The following is a 21674-nucleotide window of genomic DNA, read 5'->3' as shown; positions in this document are numbered from 1 at the left end:
TCTTTAAAGACCCTGGAAACTTGGTTCCAAATTTTGTATTTCTCTTTATGAACGTTCATGACTAAATATGAACTATTATGAGTTTGGAAAGATTCTTTGTTGATATGGAATTACAACTTTAACACTCAAAATGTTAGCATTAGTGAGTGAGGTGTGATGAAGCAATTTACCTCAAAATGGTCAAGAAATTTCAACACACCGTTGCAGGGAAGCATGTGACTGACATCCCATTTTCCCCCAACAAAGCCCTGCCAACAACCGGGATATTATATTCCTCAGGTAGCTGAGGTCTGCGTTAAATGAGAAAAAGTCCTGAATCTGCTCATAAAATTTTCTGATAGTTTTCTCAATTAAAGAATGCACAGAATGGGTTTTGTTATTTGAATACTATTTACTCCTGAGAATGTAGTTTAAGTATTCATCTCTAAATCAACAACTACCATCTACCCACGTGGCTTCCTGGCAGGTAAGTTCTCTATAATTATTTGGAGGCTAATATGTATGTTAACACCTCAGAGACGCCTATCTAATCCGCATATAATATATAACTTATCATTATGTGTTACATGTCTGTAAAGTAGAGCTACAGGCTTTAAACAGCACCAGCACCATGGACAGCTCATTCAGATGAATTAACTCTTGAGTTTAAAATGATTTTTCATCTTTTTGTTAACATTGTTTAAAGAGTTATTTGATTGACTGATTAACACAGCTTGTGTTGTGCTTTTCACCTTGCTGCATCACTATGGGTTTAAAGGGCACTTATCCCTAATTTGCTTTAATTATACCTAATTAAGGTAAAACATGCCTGAATATGACGTTTACTAAGTTGTTGTCTTTAAATACCCTGATGTCACATACTCCAGTTTCATCACATGCAAGTTGAGATTCAATTCTGTTTGATCAAGACAATTTGATGCAAACTGTGCAAACACAAATGACACAATCAAGTCATGCACTTTCATTAAAAGAAAACATCAACAGATATAAAAAATATGATCTCAGGTGTTATTTGGCATATCAAACACCCAAAAGGAACATTATGTCTATACTAATGATCCCTTCAAACCGAGTCCCCAACGTCAGAGACCCCCTCCTCAAAGCCCCTTCAAGGGCTCCTCTATCCCAATTGTGTACCCTGGGAGGTCCCTCATAGATAGGAAATAACCTGTAAAAAAAAAAAAAATCAAAAGCACTCTTTATTTATTTCCTGTCGATCACAGCATCCCCAGCTGTCCCTCGGGACTATATTGCCTTGTTGTCTCGATAGTTGTCCAGTTTCCAAACTGGTGTCTGAGCCTGCATTGACGTCAAAGGAGCAGGCTGGATGTATAAAACCCTCCGTCCTCTCCAGTCGCCGCTCACAGGGACTTTTCAGACTCGACTCTGACCTGAGATCCAACCGGCAGATCACAAAGTTCAGCTGCAGCATCTGAAGAGAGAAAAGTGAGTACAGCAGATCTTATTTACTCTTTTTTTATTCCAAAGTAAAGTTCTGTTGAATTGGACGTATTTGTGCAAGTGTGTACAATGGCAGGTTAAAAAAACAACTACAGTGCAGACCTTTAGATATCCTATTTTTTCATTATTTTATACTTACATGCATCTTATTAAACTTACAGAAATGGCAAAATTGCTTTTGTCATTTTTAGCTTTTTGGTCAAGTTTAAACATTTTGCTTTGTTGCTTTTCTTCTTGCATGAAAGTACCTGTGTGATGGACAGCATATGTACAAGATAACATCATATAGTCATTAACCAGGGCTTTGTTATATTTACCATATTCAGCGACAGACTAAAAATCCCCCTATTCAAATATAATTCAAAATAATCACTTCTTTTTTTTCTTTTTACAGGCATCCAATTATTAGCATACAGCGTTCAATCATGCATGATAAAAACATGCCACAAAGATTTACATCAGTGTAAAAAAAAAAGCTGCTAAAGTTTGCAACAAACGTAGTGGTTACTGCGAGTTTGATTGGCTGCTACATCTCCCTGATGATTCTGTGATGAACGGCCCTTATGCCATCTTAATAAACGCCTCTGGTTGCAGGACATGAAGCCAGTCCCACTGCTCCTACTCCTCTCCTCGGTCCTCCTTGCATCGCACCTCCGCCCCGCCGCCGGCAGACCGCGCTTCCTCCCCGGCAGACCGCGCTTCCTCCCCGGCTGGCTGGATGGCAGCGGCCGCCTCCAGACGCAGCAACTGGACGAAGTGCTCCTCGGAGCGGCCGCCGCTGGTCACGACCTGCTGGGCGACAACATCCTGCGGTTCCTCCGAGAGAGGAGCCCGGACCCTCTGGACCTGCTCCCCCAGAAGAGGACGAGGCGGTGAGGACGGCGGTGCAGCTGTTGAAGAGGAGCGAAGATCCGCCGCTGTCCATCGACCTCACCTTCCACCTGCTGCGGAATATGATCCAGATGGCCAAGATGGAGAGCCAGAGGGAGCAGGCTCTGCTCAACCGCAAAGTCCTCGACGAGGTCGGGAAGTAAAGCTCTTTTTTTTTAATTGCCTAATTAAAACAGCAAAGCCGCTGTCTTAAGTATTCAAGACCTCTGACATTAGTTTTTTTTTTTTTTTTTTTGTGAGCCTGCTTTCCTCTCCGAATCCTTTTACGCACAGATGCAACCGCGAGTAGTATTATTAAGTATTATTTAAAGACTTTGTTGGAAAATATGGAAATTAACTTGTAACCCCTGGCTTCATCCCCACCCCTCACCCACCCTCACACACACACACACACACACACACACACACACACACACACACACACACACACACACACACACACACACACACACACACACACACACACTCCTCTCCCCCACTGGACTTTTGGAAGAGAACCTGTCGGGTATCATTTCTCAGTTTAACATTTGGACACAATTGGACATTTGATTCTCAAGACCTTTCTGTTAATGAAGTCAAAGCTGCGTGTTTAATAAGTCTAATGTAGGGTTCACCAGATAACTGAAATGGTGATGTGTAGAAACTTTCTTCCAGATCTTAGAAACAACTTCATACACCATCCAATAATGAGTGAGGTTCAGACAAACATTTCTCCACATTTTCAAACAAAATATAGTGGTGATTAACAACAAGGCTAATCTCTGACCTCCAGTTTAAGATCACAATATGGTGAACAAACGGAACAAAGGTTTTGCTTTTTCTTAGTGTTTCTTACTTGAGGATGATCCTTCCAATAGATATTCATCTTATAATAATTTAAGTTAGACTACAAAGATGGTAAACTATATACATATATATATTAAATAAAACTCCCCAGGGTTTTTGGGAAGCATTTGACCAGTTCAAGTGACAAATTAAGCCTCAATTAGCCCATAATCAACCTTGTAGATGAAAAAAGACCACTAGTTCTGCAGGATGTGAAGTCACGAAGCGGAAAAGTTAAAAACCCCTCTCTGTGGACATCAAACCCTTCTCCGTATCTTTGTTGTTTTAAATCCACTGTTATTGATCATACTTAATGATATGGCATGATTGTAAATGGATCTGAGGTGGAAGGAAAGACAAAACACACATGTTAATTTGTATTTCATCTACAACATCCTCTTTTCTTTCCTTTGGTTTGAGCAGGAGCACTATCACTGGTACTGTATCACCTGTAGCATGCTAATCTTCAAAAGAAAAAAAGAGAAAGAAGAAATATGCCTTGTTTTCCCACAATCATTTATTTCTGACACTGATCATATTGTTTTAGCAAAAGAAGATAAAGCCTTTTTGCCATTTATATTTTGTAATAAAAAAGTTGAAAGTAAAAATCTTTTGATTCTGTTCTTGTGCTGATATAAATGTGTATTAATCGGTTATAAAATACAACTTTGTGTGACTGCTGAATGGTTCATATGGATTGATTTGTACAAGATCTTTCCCAAAGACAACTGAAAATCAAAATAATGGAAATGTACCGTTTTTTTCTAGAGGATGACAACCTTTGGTTAAAAAAAAAGACTATTTTCATGAAATCTGATTTGATTCCTGATGTTTTTTGTTGAGCCAAGCGCCATCATCAGGCAAAATATTCCAATGTTCACAAGCCACCAGGACAAACATAATATTAACATCCGGGTATTATTGCTAATTTAAGACCAATACAAGGAAGCTTTCGGACTGAACTAATGTTTTTGACATGCTGATTGCATTCAGTTGCCTCTACCCCTTAATGCGGCTTTTTAGTGATAGCTTTTTCAATATTTCTATTTCTATTTTGTGTGATACATAGTATTATTAAAATAAAACTCCTTCATTACAACACTTGCTCAACAGTAGAAAATTGATGAAAATGTATTAACTGCAATGAAAATTGAGCATACAATTCATCATCACTTTTAACTGTTGAATCTGATCATTGGGACAGAAGCATTTTTGTAGATCCATTAATGTTGAAGGTCCAGACATGATGGAACATCATGTCCAAGTTGTTGACAGATAAAAGTGAGCGAGAGAGAAGAAACAAACAGAAGTCGAAATGGCCTCTGAGTTCTTTGTTTCTCTGACTCAGTCCAAATCGTGGGTGTATTGGTGATTCTTTTGCCTAATCACCCTCTGTTTGTGTGTGTGTGTGTGTGTGTGTGTGTGTGTGTGTGTGTGTGTGTGTGTGTGTGTGTGTGTGTGTGTGTGTGTGTGTGTGTGTGTGTGTGTTGGTTCATCTCCCTTGTTACGCTTTGCAAATGCCATTACTTATCATTTTGTAGATGCAAAGCAATGACTAACGCGTGTGTCATCATAACTTAAACTCTGTTAATCTGCAGAACTCAGAACTTTTCGGCATCAAAAGATATCACCTGACGCAAAATCAAGTACAGCAACACCTTTTGCCAGAGATTACTTGATGGTTACACTGCTGTTGCATGAAAACCTGTAAAATTACAATGTTTCATGCCTGAAGATAGATAATGTAATTTAGAGATTTTTTATTTTATTTTAGACAGTTTTGAACCCCAGTTTTCAAAAGTCTCAGGATGCAGAAAACTTTCTTATATGTAAGAGAAGCATGTTGTACCTAAGTTTGAGTAACAACATAAAAAATGATGTGCAATTCAGCGGCCAAAGTCACCATCAAAAGACCACTGTAACGTTTAGCAAACACTTGCTATAGCCATGCACCGAGTACAAATCGTATATAATAACCCACAAACTACGCTAAGCTATCACATTACACAAACACCTCTGCAGCTTGGGTAATAATACTTACTTTTCATAAAGTTAAAACTTATTTCAGGGGAAGAAATCATGCAATCAGAAGGAATAAAAAACTAATTGATATGAATAAAAAACAAGGGGTATATGTGTATTAAAAGAAACATTACATTGCATAGGAATGAATTAATTTTTTTATCAGACAATCTTTTAAAAGTATAATAAGTTACAAAATGTATGAGTCCTTGCGTAGTTGGGAAAGAGTTCCAGAGTCTTACCACAAAAAACAAAACCTAAAAACAACCATCATGGCCCAACCCACGGACCAATGATGTACGGTTAGGGGAACACCAAAGGAATTATAATATACACATAAGGGGAACATGAATGTGTGCAATAAATTAAATAGGAATCAATTTAATAGTTTAGAAATCTCATTCAAAACCTTAAATATCACCCTCATGGTGGCGCTAGTAGAAAGAATTCAGAGAATCTACAAAGTCGTACATCCTCTGGGTAACATGCACGTTTGTACCACATTTCATGGCAATCCATCCAATAGTTTCTAAAGACAGAAGTAGATTATTTATTTATTGGGGACTATTTTCAGCAGTGGATTAGTCCACATTTGGTGATATAGTGAGTAATTGGGCCAGCATTGCTCATCGATGTGATGATCAGGCGTTGATGATCCTTGTTAGATGGATCAATTCATTGGTTTGTTTTTTATATTGACAATACGAGAAATACAATATATCACCAGCCTCATCTTTTAACAGATCATTTTCAGGTGCCCAAACCTAACAAAACCATAATCATGGAGTTGGGAGAGATCAGAAAATATTCATGTGATAATGTTTGTGTTGTTTTTTTCAGTTACATAACATCTGAAAAGAGTTATTAAACTATAATGTTTACGGAAGCCCTTAGAAAGTCTTGTGACAGAAAAAGCTATCTAAGGGCTTTAAATCCTGAAGAAGACACACATGAATGAAAATCTTTTTACTTTCCCTCCCACAACACAGGATGCAGTGCTAAATCCACCGTATACATTCCTTTGAGCTATACATAGAGAGATATATTTACACACAATACACTGGATTTCTTGACTGAACAAAAGGCAACAATGTGGGAAGCTAAAATCTGCTTTGTCCCCTTGCATGTAGGCTGCTGCAGGAAGACTAACAGACGGGCAATGTATAGAAAAGTATGATTTCAATCAATCATTTAGGTGTTTTTTTTCCATGTTATCTTTTTTGTCTCATGCACTTGATTCACTTTTGTGGATTTATTTTCCAGAGGATTATGGTAAACCTCCATTTCCGTCTCAGTCTTAGATTTCCTTCAGGACTGCAGCGAGGACCACGGGTGGAGAACAAAAGAGGAATATCATGAGATCAGTGTCATCATCATCCCACGTCTAAACAATCACCAGTGACTCTCCAGCTGCTCGGCCCAATGTCACACAAATGCAGCGCGGAGGAGGAGGCTGTTGTTGTCGTTGCCGTCTCTGACTGAGTAAGCATGAATGATGCAGTCGCCTTCCTGAGGGGATGAGGGGAATCCTCCACTCTCTGCAGCTCTCCTTTTTACGTAAGTGGTCTTGTTAGAGATGATTTCACACATCCCCTCTGTACGATACACAGCGAGCTGCTGATGCAGCTGACTTCACATTCACAAATATAACAATTCATCAGCAGTGCAACAAGAACATCTATAAACAGGCTCTGACACGCTTGCACTACTTCGGTTTGAGAGCCGTCAGTGCAGCGCCTTCTTTTGCATTTTTAGAAACATGTTTGTCAGCACCATGTTCATTGGAACGCTTCAAATATGTATCATTTTATGTTGTAAAAGCTGTTACAAGTAAAGCTATAATGTGCTATGAATTTATATTGTATATTTATATAGTATGTGACATGTTGATGTATGACATTGTCCACGTAAACCTTCAATAACAGATTTTTTTGGGCCACTTGGGGGCAACAAAAATCAGTTGTGAACACACATTGACATAACATCATCTTTTACGCTGATATGGCGAAACTTGTTAGCAAACAGTTGTTTATTTACACATCCAGAAGTTACATAGCAACATTATCATCGATTTTGATTCTTGTTTTTTTGGCCACCTGAAGAATGTAGCTAGTTTATCAGGCTGAATAGCTTACCCCCTGAACTACATCACCATTATAGCTATCCCCACCGTTAGCATCTACAGTATAAAAACAATAATTAGAGTTTTAAAAATAGTTCTAACTTTTCAAACTAAGGAATTATGTGATACTATGCACAACAAAGAAATACATAACTACCAACCATGGATAATTATTTGAGGCAAAATGTAATCTTGAGTGGAACAAAGTTAAAAATAAACAAGTCTGATTGTTATGTAATTATATCAAAGCTAATAAAGCAGTGGTATGGATTTGAAGTGAATGCTGTCATTTATCTGTTTTTTATAGTATTTCATATATTTAGATACTAACTATATGACATAAAGGGGTCCTCAACTTTCCATGTTTCCTGGAGCATCTTCTAAAGTAAAAATTTAGATTTTTTTTTTTTACTTTATTTAATTTTTTGTAAAACCTCTCTGTTCAAAGATGGTCTATGGTATGCAATGTGAATGGCAATTTCTTTCAAACTTGTAGATTTGATTCTCACCAAAACAGTGTAGACAGATCTATGATTTAGGACAAAATATACAAATAAAATCCAAATGACTCAAACTAAACTTTATAAGTTAGGCTTTGTTGTCTAATGGGTGTCGCTTACCATGTATAAAACATAAAAACATTCGACAAGAGGGGCTTCAGGTACATCCTCTCCAGCTGATAACTGGAAGCTGAATTACTAATGTGAGGACATTGTGTAGACCAAAATCAAACACACCACTAAGCCCAGCCAAGCAAGACCTGATCAATTCATCAATAGTGGTTAATGGGGAGATTCAAACACCCCGTATCCCCGTTCTGTTAGTCTCTCAGAGAATATAGAATCATTCTTACGCTGGTTTTTAGAAAAATTCAACTCTGCACTTGAATCATTGAAAACACATATACCATATACTTCTGTTTTGGTCTCAAAATCTGGAGCAGAGGTCAAGTTCTGACTCCTCTCCACCTTCTTCAGGATCTTCCTCTTCATCATCTCCCACACCTAAAGACACACACACATACAATACATAAACTTATTTTTCCCTTACTGGTCACTCAATTGACTCATGTTAAATCTTTGACCAAAAAACTAAGTCTCAACCCAAAAACACCTGTATGAATTAATAACTAGTACTGTACTTAACTTAAAATTTGAGGTACTTGTACTGTACTTCCACTTTATACTTACTTACTTACTACACTACCTTTCAGAGGACAATATTGACTTTTTAGTTCACTACATTTATGTGGCAGCTTAAGGTACATTACAATAATAAAAGATTTCTACAAAATATATGAACTTATGAAATATGATATTTTAGTGTAAATTAAACTACCAGTTTACAACAGTTTAACAGTACCTGTATAACAGTATTATACAGGTAAACCTGAAACGATTAATCACTTGACAAAACATTTGTTGGAAAGTACTTTTAGAATCATTAAGTAATTTTTTATGTAAATACATTCCAGCTTCACAAATGTGAGGATTCGCTACTTTTACTTTAGTTATTTAAATAGTATTAATTAACTCTTAATAGAAGAATTTGAACTATTGGACACAACTGCATTGTGAATATGTCACTTTGGACTCCCGTAATTGTGATTACAGAATTTTAACAGTCTATCTAAGAAAAAAATCAGTACATAAATCCAGAAAGAAAGAAAATCATGAATTGCAACTCTATATAAAATAGTTTAAAACAAGCTCCACCTCTACGACAGTAATATTCTGCTTTTACATTGATGCATGTGGATAAATAATCAAATATGATATTTAAAAGTTTAACATTCACAGGGGTTATTTGTATGCGTTGAGTACTTTCATGTAAGTTACTCATGTGGTACCACGGTGCGTACCGGATGAGAAGTCCATGTTCCTCAGCATGTCAGCGAGGTCGTCAGTATCGATGACAAAGTGGCTCATATTATCATAACCGAGCTCTGGACGCTCCATGTTACAGGCCCTGGCTGTCACTGCCATCCTGCCAACACAAACACACACAGGCGTTCAAAAGAAAACATTACGTTACTGGTTTAAGTTAAGGTACTGTTGTTCAGCATGAAACGTGATGTTAAGTACAACTTGCAGAAAGCTGTCAGTTTATTGCAACATATTATTATATTGTTTTGATAAACTATATGCAACTTTTACTGGAATTGAAGCTGTAGTTTGAATTTTAATGCTTATAAAAACACAAATTCAAAAATGTCAACTTCAATAATGCACATTATTATTCACAACAAAAAACTCATTCAGACATTCATGCGGCTGTAACGTGAGTTTAGTTCTTTTTTTATATTCTGTATTGCGAATATGCCTGGGTATACTAGGCATAGTATATGTCATTAAAGAATCATTGCATAGTAAACACACTATACTAGACATACTATACTGTCGCTTTTTTCTGCATACCATACCATGCCTTTAAAAAATTGTAAACATATTATACTATTATACAATACTATGACTTTTTTCGAAATACTAAACTACAATTATTTATACTATACCAAGAGTTTTTTAAACCTACTATACTATTAGTTTTTTACGATATACTATAGTATGACTTTTTTACAACTTTTTCAACATGATACACAATGACGTTTTACGTCATACTAAACTTTTACTTTTTCAAAATGCCACACAATGATTTTTTTCAACATAATATACTATGAGTTTTTTTACGATATATTATAATGTGACTTATTTTTACATGCAATACCTAGACTTTTTTGAAACAGGGTGGGATTTTTTATGACTTTTTTTGATAAGAAATGTTTGGACAGGTTTACATGCTATACTAAGACTTTTTTGACATACTTTACTACGACTTTTTAATAACTTTTTCAACATATTATACTGAAATAGTATGCTATGACTTTTTCCGACATACTATAACATTCCTTTTCTTTAACATACTTTATAGTATGTTCAAACATTTTTTACATACTGTGATTTTTTGCATGAAACTCAACTATGACTTTTTAGTTATTTTTCAACATACTATAGCAATACTTTATTACTTTTTGAACATACTATAACATGACTCTTTTTCATTCAAATCTGACCACACTCCCTTAATGCAGAATCACAGATTCACCACAAATACCATTCTACTTACTTTTCCAGTATGACGTTGGCGCTCTGTGAGAGTTAAGAAGACAGACAAAAAAGAGACAGAGACTAAATTAATTACATTGTGCTTCAGTTGTCTGTGCCAACGACATCAGTCAGAACAATTTGTCAGACACGTCACCGTGTTAAAATAATAACATGACTTTAAGAAATACTGCCAGCTGCCAGAATGGCCTCATGGTGTTTACTACCCTGCTTCAACTAACTCTATCTCTTTTAACACCTGCTCTGGCAGAAGATGTGGCTGAACATAAAACAGTGACACCTGAGGCTCATACTTTCTCTTAAATGTGACGCAGACATGTTGCATCAGAAATAAGGACAACAATCTTGTCTCTTTAGAGACGAGTGACTCCGTTGTCAAGATTAACTAACTTTCTAACTTTTGTTTTAACTTGTTTTTAATGAACTTATCCAAGGACACTATGCCAAAAATGTTGGCATCTGATAATATAATGATAAAAAAGACTGTAAATATAGTTTTCTGGACTGCTGCTGTTAGCTTGCTAGCCCTCAGAGTCTTGTTTTTGTACTCAGTAGAGTGAAAACATTTACTGCATATAGCTGTATCATACCTGGATTTAAAGGTTTAGAAAATAAACACTTTTCACAGTTTTGACAATTTAATTTAGGATTTGCACAATGAGTTAGTGAGGTGATTTGGGAAAGGCCTCCTCTCATTCATGGATTTATTGGAATCAGTGTAGAAAAGCTTTTGAAACAGCATTTGGTCCATAGGACAATAAAAAGGAAAACACAATTAACAATCTGGTTGGTTACTTACATAAGAAAACAGATGTATCAATTTAACTCTTTAATGTAAAATGTGTCTGCAGTTATAGACATGAAATTTAGAAGCCAATGGATGGGATGTGTGTGTGCATGCTTCCTCCATCGAAACACATGTTTGGGCTTCATTATCTTTGCAGCTCTATGAATTAACCATGTGTTTGTGGTGTGTGTGACGATACAGTCTTAAAGTATGCAGGAGCAGAGCCCCAGCTGTCCTCAGGGAGGATTCGGAAACAGAGCGCCCGATACAGAGGCATCCCACTGGGCTTACCGCCCCTGATTCCCTCCTCACCCTGCAGCTGTGCACACAGAGTCCTTGATCATCAATAGCATTGGCAGACATGGCCTCGGGACTACTGAGCATGGATCACCCTGTCCAATGAAACCTGTTGCTTGGAGAATATTGATGGGTGGAAGGAATCTTTAAATGATGGAGGAGCATGTGACGCATGAGGGGAGTTTGTTTAAATAAATAACACACTACTGCAGGTGTAAAAAATGTATAGAAATCTGCACTGTTTTAATGTTTAGCATGTGAGGAAAAGTTTTAATTGATAATAAAGTTAATTTAAATTGGGAAGCCTGAAAAGTATAAGGCAGGGTTTCCCAAACTGAGAGTCGGGACCCTTAAAAGGGGTTACAAGATGAATCTAAGATGACTGACTGGATGAAACTCAGAAGAAAATCTGATTTCTGCAACACAAAATTATGATTTTCCTCCAATATTTTTATTTCAATGTCTGCTTCTAATCTTATAAATTAAAGAATAACTTCCTGTCTTCAGGCTTCTTAAAATCATTCAAAAGTTTGTGAAATTATCATGAAATAATCAATCTGTGATCACAAGACAGTGGGTTTAAAATCAACCCTGATACACCTCAGCAGAGGCTTTTTCCTCAAGCTGAATATGCGAACTGATATCTTATGAATAGAAACAAAATATGGATTCTACTACGGTGATTTAATAAGTAAGAGTATAAGTTTATTCCTCTGAGTATCTCTTCAAATTTTGCTTACCACTTTAAACATGCAATTCTCATGAATATGATCTGGTTCACAAATATTGGCCTTCATAGAATTTTTTATATTCACTCCTGTCATGCCCTGATTGGTTAGAATCAAACATATACCATCATATATCAGTAATAATTGTAAAAAAAAAAGAAAAAAGGAAATGTATTTATTGAGCCGAATCCCGCACTTAATGAAACACTATGGGAGAAAAAACTTTTTGTTGTATTTTCCTTGGCCTAAAAATAATCACTCATTTAAGGGGAAAGAGTCTAAAAAACATTGACATTAACCTTTAAAATACTTGTATCTCCTACTTGGATGATTTTCCAGTTTTGCGGATCAGTCGGTCACTAAAACCCCCCAAATTTCTCAGGGAAAACAAAAAACAAATGACACTGCCTGGCCAATCATCTAACTGAACCTGCAGGAGCCAGCTGATTGAAGCCTCACCCACCTGTATAAACAAAGGCATGTGTGGCTCTTCGATCGACTGGATGGCCGACTCCACCAGCGTCACCGCGGCCTCCAGGTGCTCGCTGTGCTGGCAAATGAGGGATCGAACACGTTTTAGTTTATCGTCCTGTTCTTTGGTGATGAGTCCCACCAGCTCCTGCTTCCGCTCGTCCAAGACGGCCACCAGGCTGTCAAAGCGGTTGACCAGCTGTTCTCTCCGTCGCTGACCATTCTCCTGGGAGAAAGAAGATTATGATACAACATAAATATGCTTTATGTTTTCTGCTCATTCTGCTTACTCACTAGCTTGAATGTAAACCTTCTTTAAGTGTGCACTGTATGCCTCTATCATAGGATAAAACTGTATTTATACTGAGGGACACTACTGTGCAGCAGTTTCAATTCAATGTGGGAAGAGTGCAAATATAAAAGTCAAATATAAAAGTCTAAGATAACAATAACAATACAAAAAATGTACAATATTGGCCTATACAATGTCAAAATCAGGTTTACAGAATGCATCGTGAAATGATGTAGAGAAATAATTCATTGAGGATTCTTTATTGGCTGATGCATGAACAATAAGCTATGACACAACAAAGTGTCTATAAGAAAACTCAAGAAGAAGAGAATAACATTTTTCTTTCTTGTGTTAGTGTGTGTGTGTGTGTGTGTGTGTGTGTGTGTGTGTGTGTGTGTGTGTGTGTGTGTGTGTGTGTGTGTGTGTGTGTTTATGTGTCTAAGTCTAACCTCTATAGTGCGGTATATTTCTTCCATCTGAGAGATGACCACCTGGACTTGGTCGTTACTGGCGACCAAGATCGCGATGCCATCGCTCAGGTCTGTCTGCAAACATCCAGAGCAGAAGTGACATTCATTTAAATGATTCACATCAACAATACAGTTCACTTTATATTTTACTTTCACTTTTAACAATGTGTATTAACTTGTATATGTTGAATGTTTTGTGTATGTTTACCATTTTGTATATCTTGCTCATTTTGGTATATTTAAATCTGACATTTTGTTTATTTAGCTTTTATAATTTCTTGTATCCGCATTGTGCACTGCCTGGGAATTTGATGCAACAACATTTCACAGTATGTATTTATACAGTAAGTGACAAATAAAATCTGAATTATTCAAACTGCAAATCAAATTTTAAATAATTAATATAATATGATAATAATATAATATAACCTCGGTGTATCAAACCGATTAGCCGCCAACATAAATGGTAAAGGTAAACTAAAACACTAAGAAAACCGATATGTGTACATGAATTACAGTTTCACAAAGGTCACCAAATTTGGTAAATTTCATACTTATTATAACTCAACCCACATCAACTCATTTAAAGATGGTGCTACAACATCTTAATCATTTCTCACGTGTCTGAATAGTCTTTAAGAAACACTTCAACCAATCATCATTCCTTGTTCATCAGTATGTTTTCTTCTATGCAGATCAAGATGCTGTTTAAAATTCCTGAACATTTGCTTTGGTTAAAAACACATTTAGAGGATTGTGCGCAGTTGGCGGAGGAATGCAATTCACTCTAGTTAGTAGGCACAACAACATGAGTCACCAGCGTGCATCTGTTTAGAGTATCATATGACATCATGTACATTTTTACAGTTTGTTACAGCTTGTGTACATTTTTAGTATAATTTAATAGTGTAACAAACATTCTCAAACATTCCCTACGTGGGCCGACAATAAATTACCAACTTTTGTTTTTCAGATTAACCTTTGCATGAAGATGGAGCATCAACAACTTTCCTCAACCTCATCTGAATTTTAGATGAGTGAATCAGAGACAGAGTGAGAGATGGAGAGGCCGGCACGGAAATGTCAACAAAGCCAACTGCTTAATAACATGCCGGACGCTGCTGCTGCCATCTGCATGACAAAAACTGCTGCACTTTGTCTTGGTTTGTCCACTAATGAGCAAATATGTGATATATTTGATGTAAAACAATATCTGGTATCACTGTAACTGACCTTTAGATGTCTAGATAACCAGGTGTGTCCTGATTTCAGTGGTTACATACAGTATTTATTTGTATACTATGCATTGGCACTGGGTGGCAGGTCAGTGTGCAACTTGGTTTGCCGTATTGGAAAGATTTAAAAATAGAAACAGAAAGAACTATGTCTGATAAAGGCCACCATCTCTTATAAGAAGCCCCCCCACATGCACTTAAGAGTTTAGACTTTTGTGAACACTCTTTGTTGGTGCTTTGACCTTTAAACAGGCTTCGGCTTCAGTTGGAAATAAAAAACTTGAAAACCTGCATATTTCCAACACACAAAAGCAACGTCTCTGTCTGAATGAATATAAAGGAAAGTATGGTAGTTTTAAGTAAAGTGATGGGACCGGTTAGAAAATGACACCTTGTTATAATGGATGTAAAGTTGATTCTTTACCTTCTGTCTCATGTAAACGCTGCTGAGCGGTGCCACTTCACAATCTTTGTGTTTTCCGAACACTTTGCACATGGAGCAGGTCGGCGTCTCACAGGACAGGCAGTAGATATTGATCTTCTCCTCTTCATGTTCTTCACACAGCAGAGGCTGTTGCTTCTCTGGCTTAATGTTCACAAGGCTGGGTGAGACAAAAAAAGAAGAAGAAATGGATCATCAAACATTCATGCACTGCTTTATTTTTATTTTTTTACATTCTCAACTCAAGTGAAATAACCAAAACTGTTCTGATTTTGTGTGTCGGTGTAGGCTCACATCATTCATAGAAAGAAGCCGATTGAGAACAGTTTAGGAGGCATATCAACATTTGATAGCTGGTGAGGAAAACGGCGTAACAAGCCCATTGCATTCTGGTTGTTGTAGTTTTGGTTTTTTTGGTCGAAAGAAAATATTGCACCCTTTATTTTGCAGTTCTCTCTTGTTACTTAACACCACTTCCAAAAGTATATTGCGTAGACAACGCAGTTTTATAACTAGTAAAATACTTCTAATAAGGTACAAGGGTGGAAAAGAAACTTCCATTATTTTTCACACATCCAGTGTTTTACTTACAATATAATCAAAATGAAGGTTATTTCAAAGAGCGCAAGGTGCACAGTCTTCTTTTATACTACCCATAATTTTTATGCATGTATAATGAGCTTAAAATGCCCTTAAAGGAAGACTTAAAGGCCAGATTTCCATGCACTAGTGGCATAGAGTCCTCAAGGCTTGCCAACAATGTCTGTAATGTTAAACCTGCCTGGGTTAGTTCTGTTATTGCTGACGTATTTAGACATTTAGAGTTTTGCTGAGATGAGTTGTTTCGTTGCCACCTTGGAACCAATATGGTGTTAGCTTCATATAGTAAACATCCAAAGGATGTAATAAATTATATTTTCTCTCAGACTTGTCAGTTCTGCCAGTGTGCAATTTATATGGTTATTTTAATGCCATACTTTGAATTATCATATAGGCAAAAATAAACAACCAGAACAACACACATGTTTGCCTTTAAAGCCCTCACATGGAGGTCACAGTGGTTTGGAAACAGCGGCACAAATTTCCGGAAGCAAAATAAATGATGCAATAATTAGTTCTTCGTACTCTGACGTAGGTGCCTCTGTGAGAAATTATGATTAAGTAATGAGAAATCTTTCCACACAAAAGAAATGATGAGAAACTACAAGTTACAAAACATTTATGAACAATCATCATTTAATCATAATCTATTTTAGCCCACACAGATAATGAGGGGACTCCTGTCCTCCTGTCTCTAATGAGTGCCAACAGTGACTCATGCTGCAGCTTCTATTTTGGAGTGAGGGTGACTTTAATATCAGTGTAGAGTTGTAGTAAGTGTGCATGCTTATAAAGCATAGGCAGATGGGTTGAAGAGGCTTCTACTTGGAACATTTTACTTTTTACACACACTTGTAAGTTGCAGTAGACTTCACACAGCAATTTGTATTTAAGCATTAGTTGGCTGATTGATGATAACCAAATTGACAAAGCTATGATCAACTTCTGGCCATGATATTGGAACACTTGCTTAGATAAATTGGTAAAGTTATTAATTATGAAATAGGTTGGTTCAATTGAAACTGCAACCCTCCTGAATCTCTGTGATTCTCTGCAGCCACAACTGAGCAAAACACCAAAAAGGTCACCTAAGGAAAGCACCCAACTAGAGATACAGCTAAACATTATAATTTAAAAGCTCTAGTTTTACATCTGAGATGAGATCAATTATGTTACCTTTCACTTTCATCTCATTGTTAAAAAAACACTGTCTCTGCCTCTAACCAGTGAAAGCATAATTAGTTTACTTATGAATGATATGTATACAATACAATACAATACAACTTTATTAATCCACAAGGGCAATTTTAATGTATGAAATCATACGTTCCATATTTTCAAAAAAAAAAAAGATTCTTGACTTTCTTTGACTTTCTTCTCTTTCCTAGTATTTTTTCTGTGCACACACACATCACGTCTTTAACTCGCAGTCAACAACAAGTGCATCAAAATGCTATTATAAAACAATTGGAATTCATCACCTGAGGGGTAATACACAAAATCAAGAAAGTGCATATGTTTCAAAACTGGCTAAAAATATTTGAACTGTCTTGTTGTGTGACTGATGTTCCATTTGACATCTGGCTCTATCTTGTATTATATTATTGTTGGGTAATTTAGTCCATTGTGTTTTTGTATTATTTTAACTGTCTGATTTTATTTTCCTCATTGCAATGTTTAAATCCTAGTTTTCCATGTAAAGCACTTTGTAAACATGTATTATCATTATTATAACTGTGGATAAAAATGAGGGTACCCTCCAGTGTTTTATCATTTAAAAGCAAACAACCATGAATTCAAAGTCCATTCAGGTTGTTTCCTCATTTTAATATGACAATAATATAAATTAAGCAAGAACCAGTTTGTTTTTATCTGTCTCAAAGTCTCAAAATATTGTCTGCAATGAAAACAGCAAATTCCCATCATTATAAATTGGATCAACTCTGCATTGCTGTCAAACAGAGACAATAGTCAGAAACATGAAGAGTGGCAGTAACGGAATACAATGCTGCTCTCTGTTGGTGGTCATTCATGATTACAATAACATGCAGTCTTACTTCAGATTCTATATAAAGACCTTTTGCTGTTAAACCCGACTAGAACATGTGACGTAGGCTAAACATAGACAGAAGAAAATGGTTGTTTAAGAGAGTTTTCTAATGATAATGATTGTAATTATTGATTCAAATTATTCTAATGGTTTGGCTAATTGTTGACAAATACTGTGACATTATAAAGTTTCCTTAGATCTGCTTACAATTACAGTGTGTTATAACCAATTTATCAAATGTGTATAATGCTTATAAATGTTAAAAACTCCTTTCTGCACACACACTCACCTGGAGGACTGCTGCTGTCTGTAGATGTCTAGGATGTTCTCCACCAGCAGGTTCCTCTGTAGACCGTAGACCCCGTGACGGTCCAGCACCACCTCGTGGCGGCACGATGGACAGCGGAAGCGAGCGCCACTGGAAGTCATGCTAGAGGAGCCGCGGGACTGCCACAGAGGATTAGCTGACTGGATGAAGAGAAGGGAATGAGAAAAGTATGTATGAGTGTATGTATTTTGATTCCCCTTATATCTGACTCACACATACCAATATTGTCTTATGAGGGAATCTCCTGCATGTCAATGTCTTACAAGAAAAACATGCAAAACCCAAAACAAATATCTTAGACATATAGTCCATCGTATTTGTTATGGTGTATTTTTAAACAAAGTTTTGACAGAAATAGAAGTTTGGAACACTCTGAGCAGATGGATGGAGAGCAAGGAAATGGATTAAGTAGCAGCAGTGGTTTGAGAAGTTTTCTAGGGACATTTTAATAGTTTTATTTGCTTCTGAAACTAGTTTCCTGTTGGAAGATAACCAGAAGTTTGCACACGTGCTATCCACGTGCATTGGAGCAAGCTACCACATTGTTATGGGTGTGTGAAGTGTTGGAAAGCAACTAATTACATTTACTCAAGCACTGCACTGAAATTCAACTTTGAGGGGCTGTGTGTTTAAATATTTTTATTTTAGGTTACTTTTTAGTTCTACTCCACTACATTTCTGAGATAAATAATGTCCTTTTTACTCCACTACAAGATCTGACAGCTATAATTACAAAATCATTTTCAGATTAAGATTTTATATTATAGTTTAGAGTCTCTTAAAAAATATGATGGAGTGATTTATTATTGAATAACCAGTACTGTATTAAATACTTAAATGGGCTACACATTGATAAATTACAATATTTAGTAATGTTATCAAGTTCAAAACAATGTATTATTGTACTTTAAGTTAAGTAACATTTTGAATGCAGTACTTTAAGACCATGGTATTTCTACTTTTACATGGGTAAAAGATTTGAATACTTCTTCCACAACTTGGTGAATGTTTGATACTCAAAAGATAGATTCTTGGTGGACTATTCTGTTAATGCATCCAAACACCACCTCAATTTGAAATAATGATTGCTGCTTAGAAATTAGAAATTTCGTTGGGATGAAAATGCTCAAATGAACAACCCTCTCAGACAGACACCACACTCACCTGCAAGACGTCATTGGCACACTTGCGACAGAGGTTGTGCTGGCAGGGCAGGATGACCACGGGTTTGGAGAACAACTCCAGGCAGACTGGGCAGATCAGCTGCTTCTCCAGGTTCTCCATGGTGGCTCCTCTGCCGGCGCCGGGCCCAGAACTGCCTGCTGATGGAGGCCTGAGAGCAAAGTTCATCACCTTCTGTATTCTAGACGTTGGTTTTGTTGGTGTTTTTAGTCATATTGTCCTTCTGTCGTCTTTTCTAGCTCTTCCAGCGTCTCTTTCCCCCGCTGTCTATCCCTTAACCACCCCTGCCAGCCTGTCTAACCCCCATGAAAAGACCCTCCCATGCCCCCTGTCTCTGTCCCACAGCAGCTGGACTGGTAACTATTTTTAGATCATCAGTTTGTTCTGGCTTGGGTTACTGTCTAAACTGCGTTCCCCAGCCAGACCATTGGAAAATCGGGGAGTGGCAGAATATCAGAACAGTGGTCAAAACCAACAGGGTTCAAATGATAGCATTCGTATGAAGTCTGATACCTAAGAGGGGACCCTGGTGACATATTGCTACCTCTGGCCACCATGTTTGAGGTCATTAGCACTTTGGCATAAACAGCAAGCTCCATTTCTCAGCTTAGACTTCTCAACTTAGACCTTGTTTGTCACAACAGTACTCATCACACAGGACGTTTTTAACTCCTTGAAACCCTGGCTCTCAAATTTGCTGCAAGACACTTTTTGTTTTTTTTCCTTCTTCACACATTGATATTTCCTCGTTGGCTAAATGGATTTGTACTATGCAAACTGCATTTGTAAAGTCGATCTCCCTACATTCAATTGCATTTTGAACTGAAAAGATAGCCATTGACAAACTATTTATATGTTAGTTTATATCAATTCATTCATGGCTGAACAAAATGTGTAAGTATCATAAACTTGAAAATCCCATCAGCTTTTTGTCAAGGGGACCATTGCGATGCTAACTTCCGGGGTTGTCCTAGCAAAATACATCATCTCTGCAGCACTCTATAGGCAATTCAGAGCAAAATTATTATGATTATGATTGAGGAACTGCCTCCCCACAGCTCTCAACATGGCAACAGCTAAGCTGGCGGAGAGCAGCTAACGATGCTAACAGCATGAACAGTGCAAACAACCGCAACAGTGTGAAAACGGCTAACAGTGGGTGATGAGCATAGCTGGAGGGTGAGCAATGCCGTGGGTATGGATGGCTTTATCAGCCGTAACCGTCGACGGCAGAGTGAGAGCAACTTCCTTCTTTCTTCTCATATGTGTCACTGTTGTCTTTCTAAAAAAAAATATATATATATATATATGTAAGGGATAATGCATAATGTACACGACGAGGTGTCCATTATCAGGAATTAATGGACGACGTGGAGGCGTGAACCGTCCGACGCGAAGCGGAGGACAGTTGCCTCACCCTTTTGCGAAGTCCATTAATTCCTGATAATGGACACCTCGAAGGGCATTATCCCGCAGTTTATACCACGGTCACTTACCAACGGTGACCAAATTAAGAGCATTAATTTATATTTTCATGCGTTTTACAATTCAAATATAAAGTTTTCCACAAAGCATAACTTTGTTTCCCTGGTTACGCCTGAGAGTCTGACTAATACCCACCATTACACTGTTGGGTTCTCATGCAACGGAAACGTTGTTCACTCCTCCAGTAATTAGGACGAACCATAGCTACGACTTTAGAACGGGAGGTAGCGGGAGGTATTATAGTCCGCTCAGCTTTCATGGTCGAGGCTTGAATTGTAAACGGCTTTGACTGCGGTCCCGTTGTTATGGTTACTAATTTTAGAGACGATACGCCAGCGCGCATTAATTGAGAACGGTAAACAGACAATTTGACGGAACTACTTGTCCAGGTGTCCGTATATCAGGAGTTAATGCACACCCTGCAGCCAATCAGAATCGAGTATTCCCGCAGACCGTGGTATAAATAATATATATATATATATTACAAGAAAGTAGGAAGTTGTTATATATATATATATATATATATATATATATATATATATATATATATATATATATATATATATATATACTATATATATATATACACACACACACACATACGTATACATATTTATACACACACACGTAAACACATTTATATACATATATATGTATCATTCTGAAATGGGCCACTTTGAATCAGTACTATTGTATTTTAAGAATTTTTGATGCTTTGACACTTTCTTAAATAAAATCTTTAATGTAGGACTTAATGTTACCTAATATTTTCACAAGTGATGTAAATCAGATAAGTTAAAAAATCTGAGTACTTCTCACACCACTTAATAATTCTAATGTTATGTGGGTCATTCCTTAAATAAA

The 21674-nt window shown here is 36.9% G+C and overlaps 3 protein-coding genes across 5 annotated transcripts in view; 2 read left to right on the top strand and 1 right to left on the bottom strand.

The window, feature by feature from the left end:
• Positions 1-21674, top strand: part of mpv17 (mitochondrial inner membrane protein MPV17) — a 93913-nt gene that overhangs the window by 16153 nt on the left and 56086 nt on the right. The gene's annotated exons all lie outside the window — the stretch shown is intronic.
• On the top strand, positions 2059-2495 carry uts1 (urotensin 1). The gene is given in 2 exon segments (XM_054618465.1): positions 2059-2308; positions 2311-2495. Coding segments are annotated over 2 exon segments (435 nt in total).
• trim54 (tripartite motif containing 54) lies at positions 8249-19493 on the bottom strand. The gene is made up of 8 exons (XM_054618457.1): positions 19308-19493; positions 18105-18283; positions 15148-15325; positions 13468-13563; positions 12719-12952; positions 10445-10467; positions 9183-9307; positions 8249-8325 (listed from the first exon to the last, which is right to left on the bottom strand). The coding sequence occupies exons 1-8, from the start codon at positions 19491-19493 to the stop codon at positions 8249-8251; spliced, it is 1098 nt and encodes a 365-aa protein (XP_054474432.1).

Source organism: Anoplopoma fimbria, chromosome 18, assembly GCF_027596085.1.
Source record: "Anoplopoma fimbria isolate UVic2021 breed Golden Eagle Sablefish chromosome 18, Afim_UVic_2022, whole genome shotgun sequence".
Lineage (NCBI taxonomy): Eukaryota > Metazoa > Chordata > Actinopteri > Perciformes > Anoplopomatidae > Anoplopoma > Anoplopoma fimbria.
The sequence above is the reverse complement of the archived record's forward strand: the minus strand, read 5'-3'. Positions and strand labels throughout refer to the sequence as shown.

Coding starts and splice junctions, on each gene's coding strand:
- trim54 (XM_054618457.1), bottom strand. CDS start 19,493: ATGAACTTTGCTCTCAGGCCTCCATCAGCAGGCAGTTCTGGGCCCGGC. Junction 15,326..18,104: donor AGACAGCAGCAGTCCTCCAG/GTGAGTGTGTGT, acceptor TGTCTCACCCAG/CCTTGTGAACATTAAGCCAG. Junction 13,564..15,147: donor GCGTTTACATGAGACAGAAG/GTAAAGAATCAA, acceptor GGATGTTTGCAG/ACAGACCTGAGCGATGGCAT.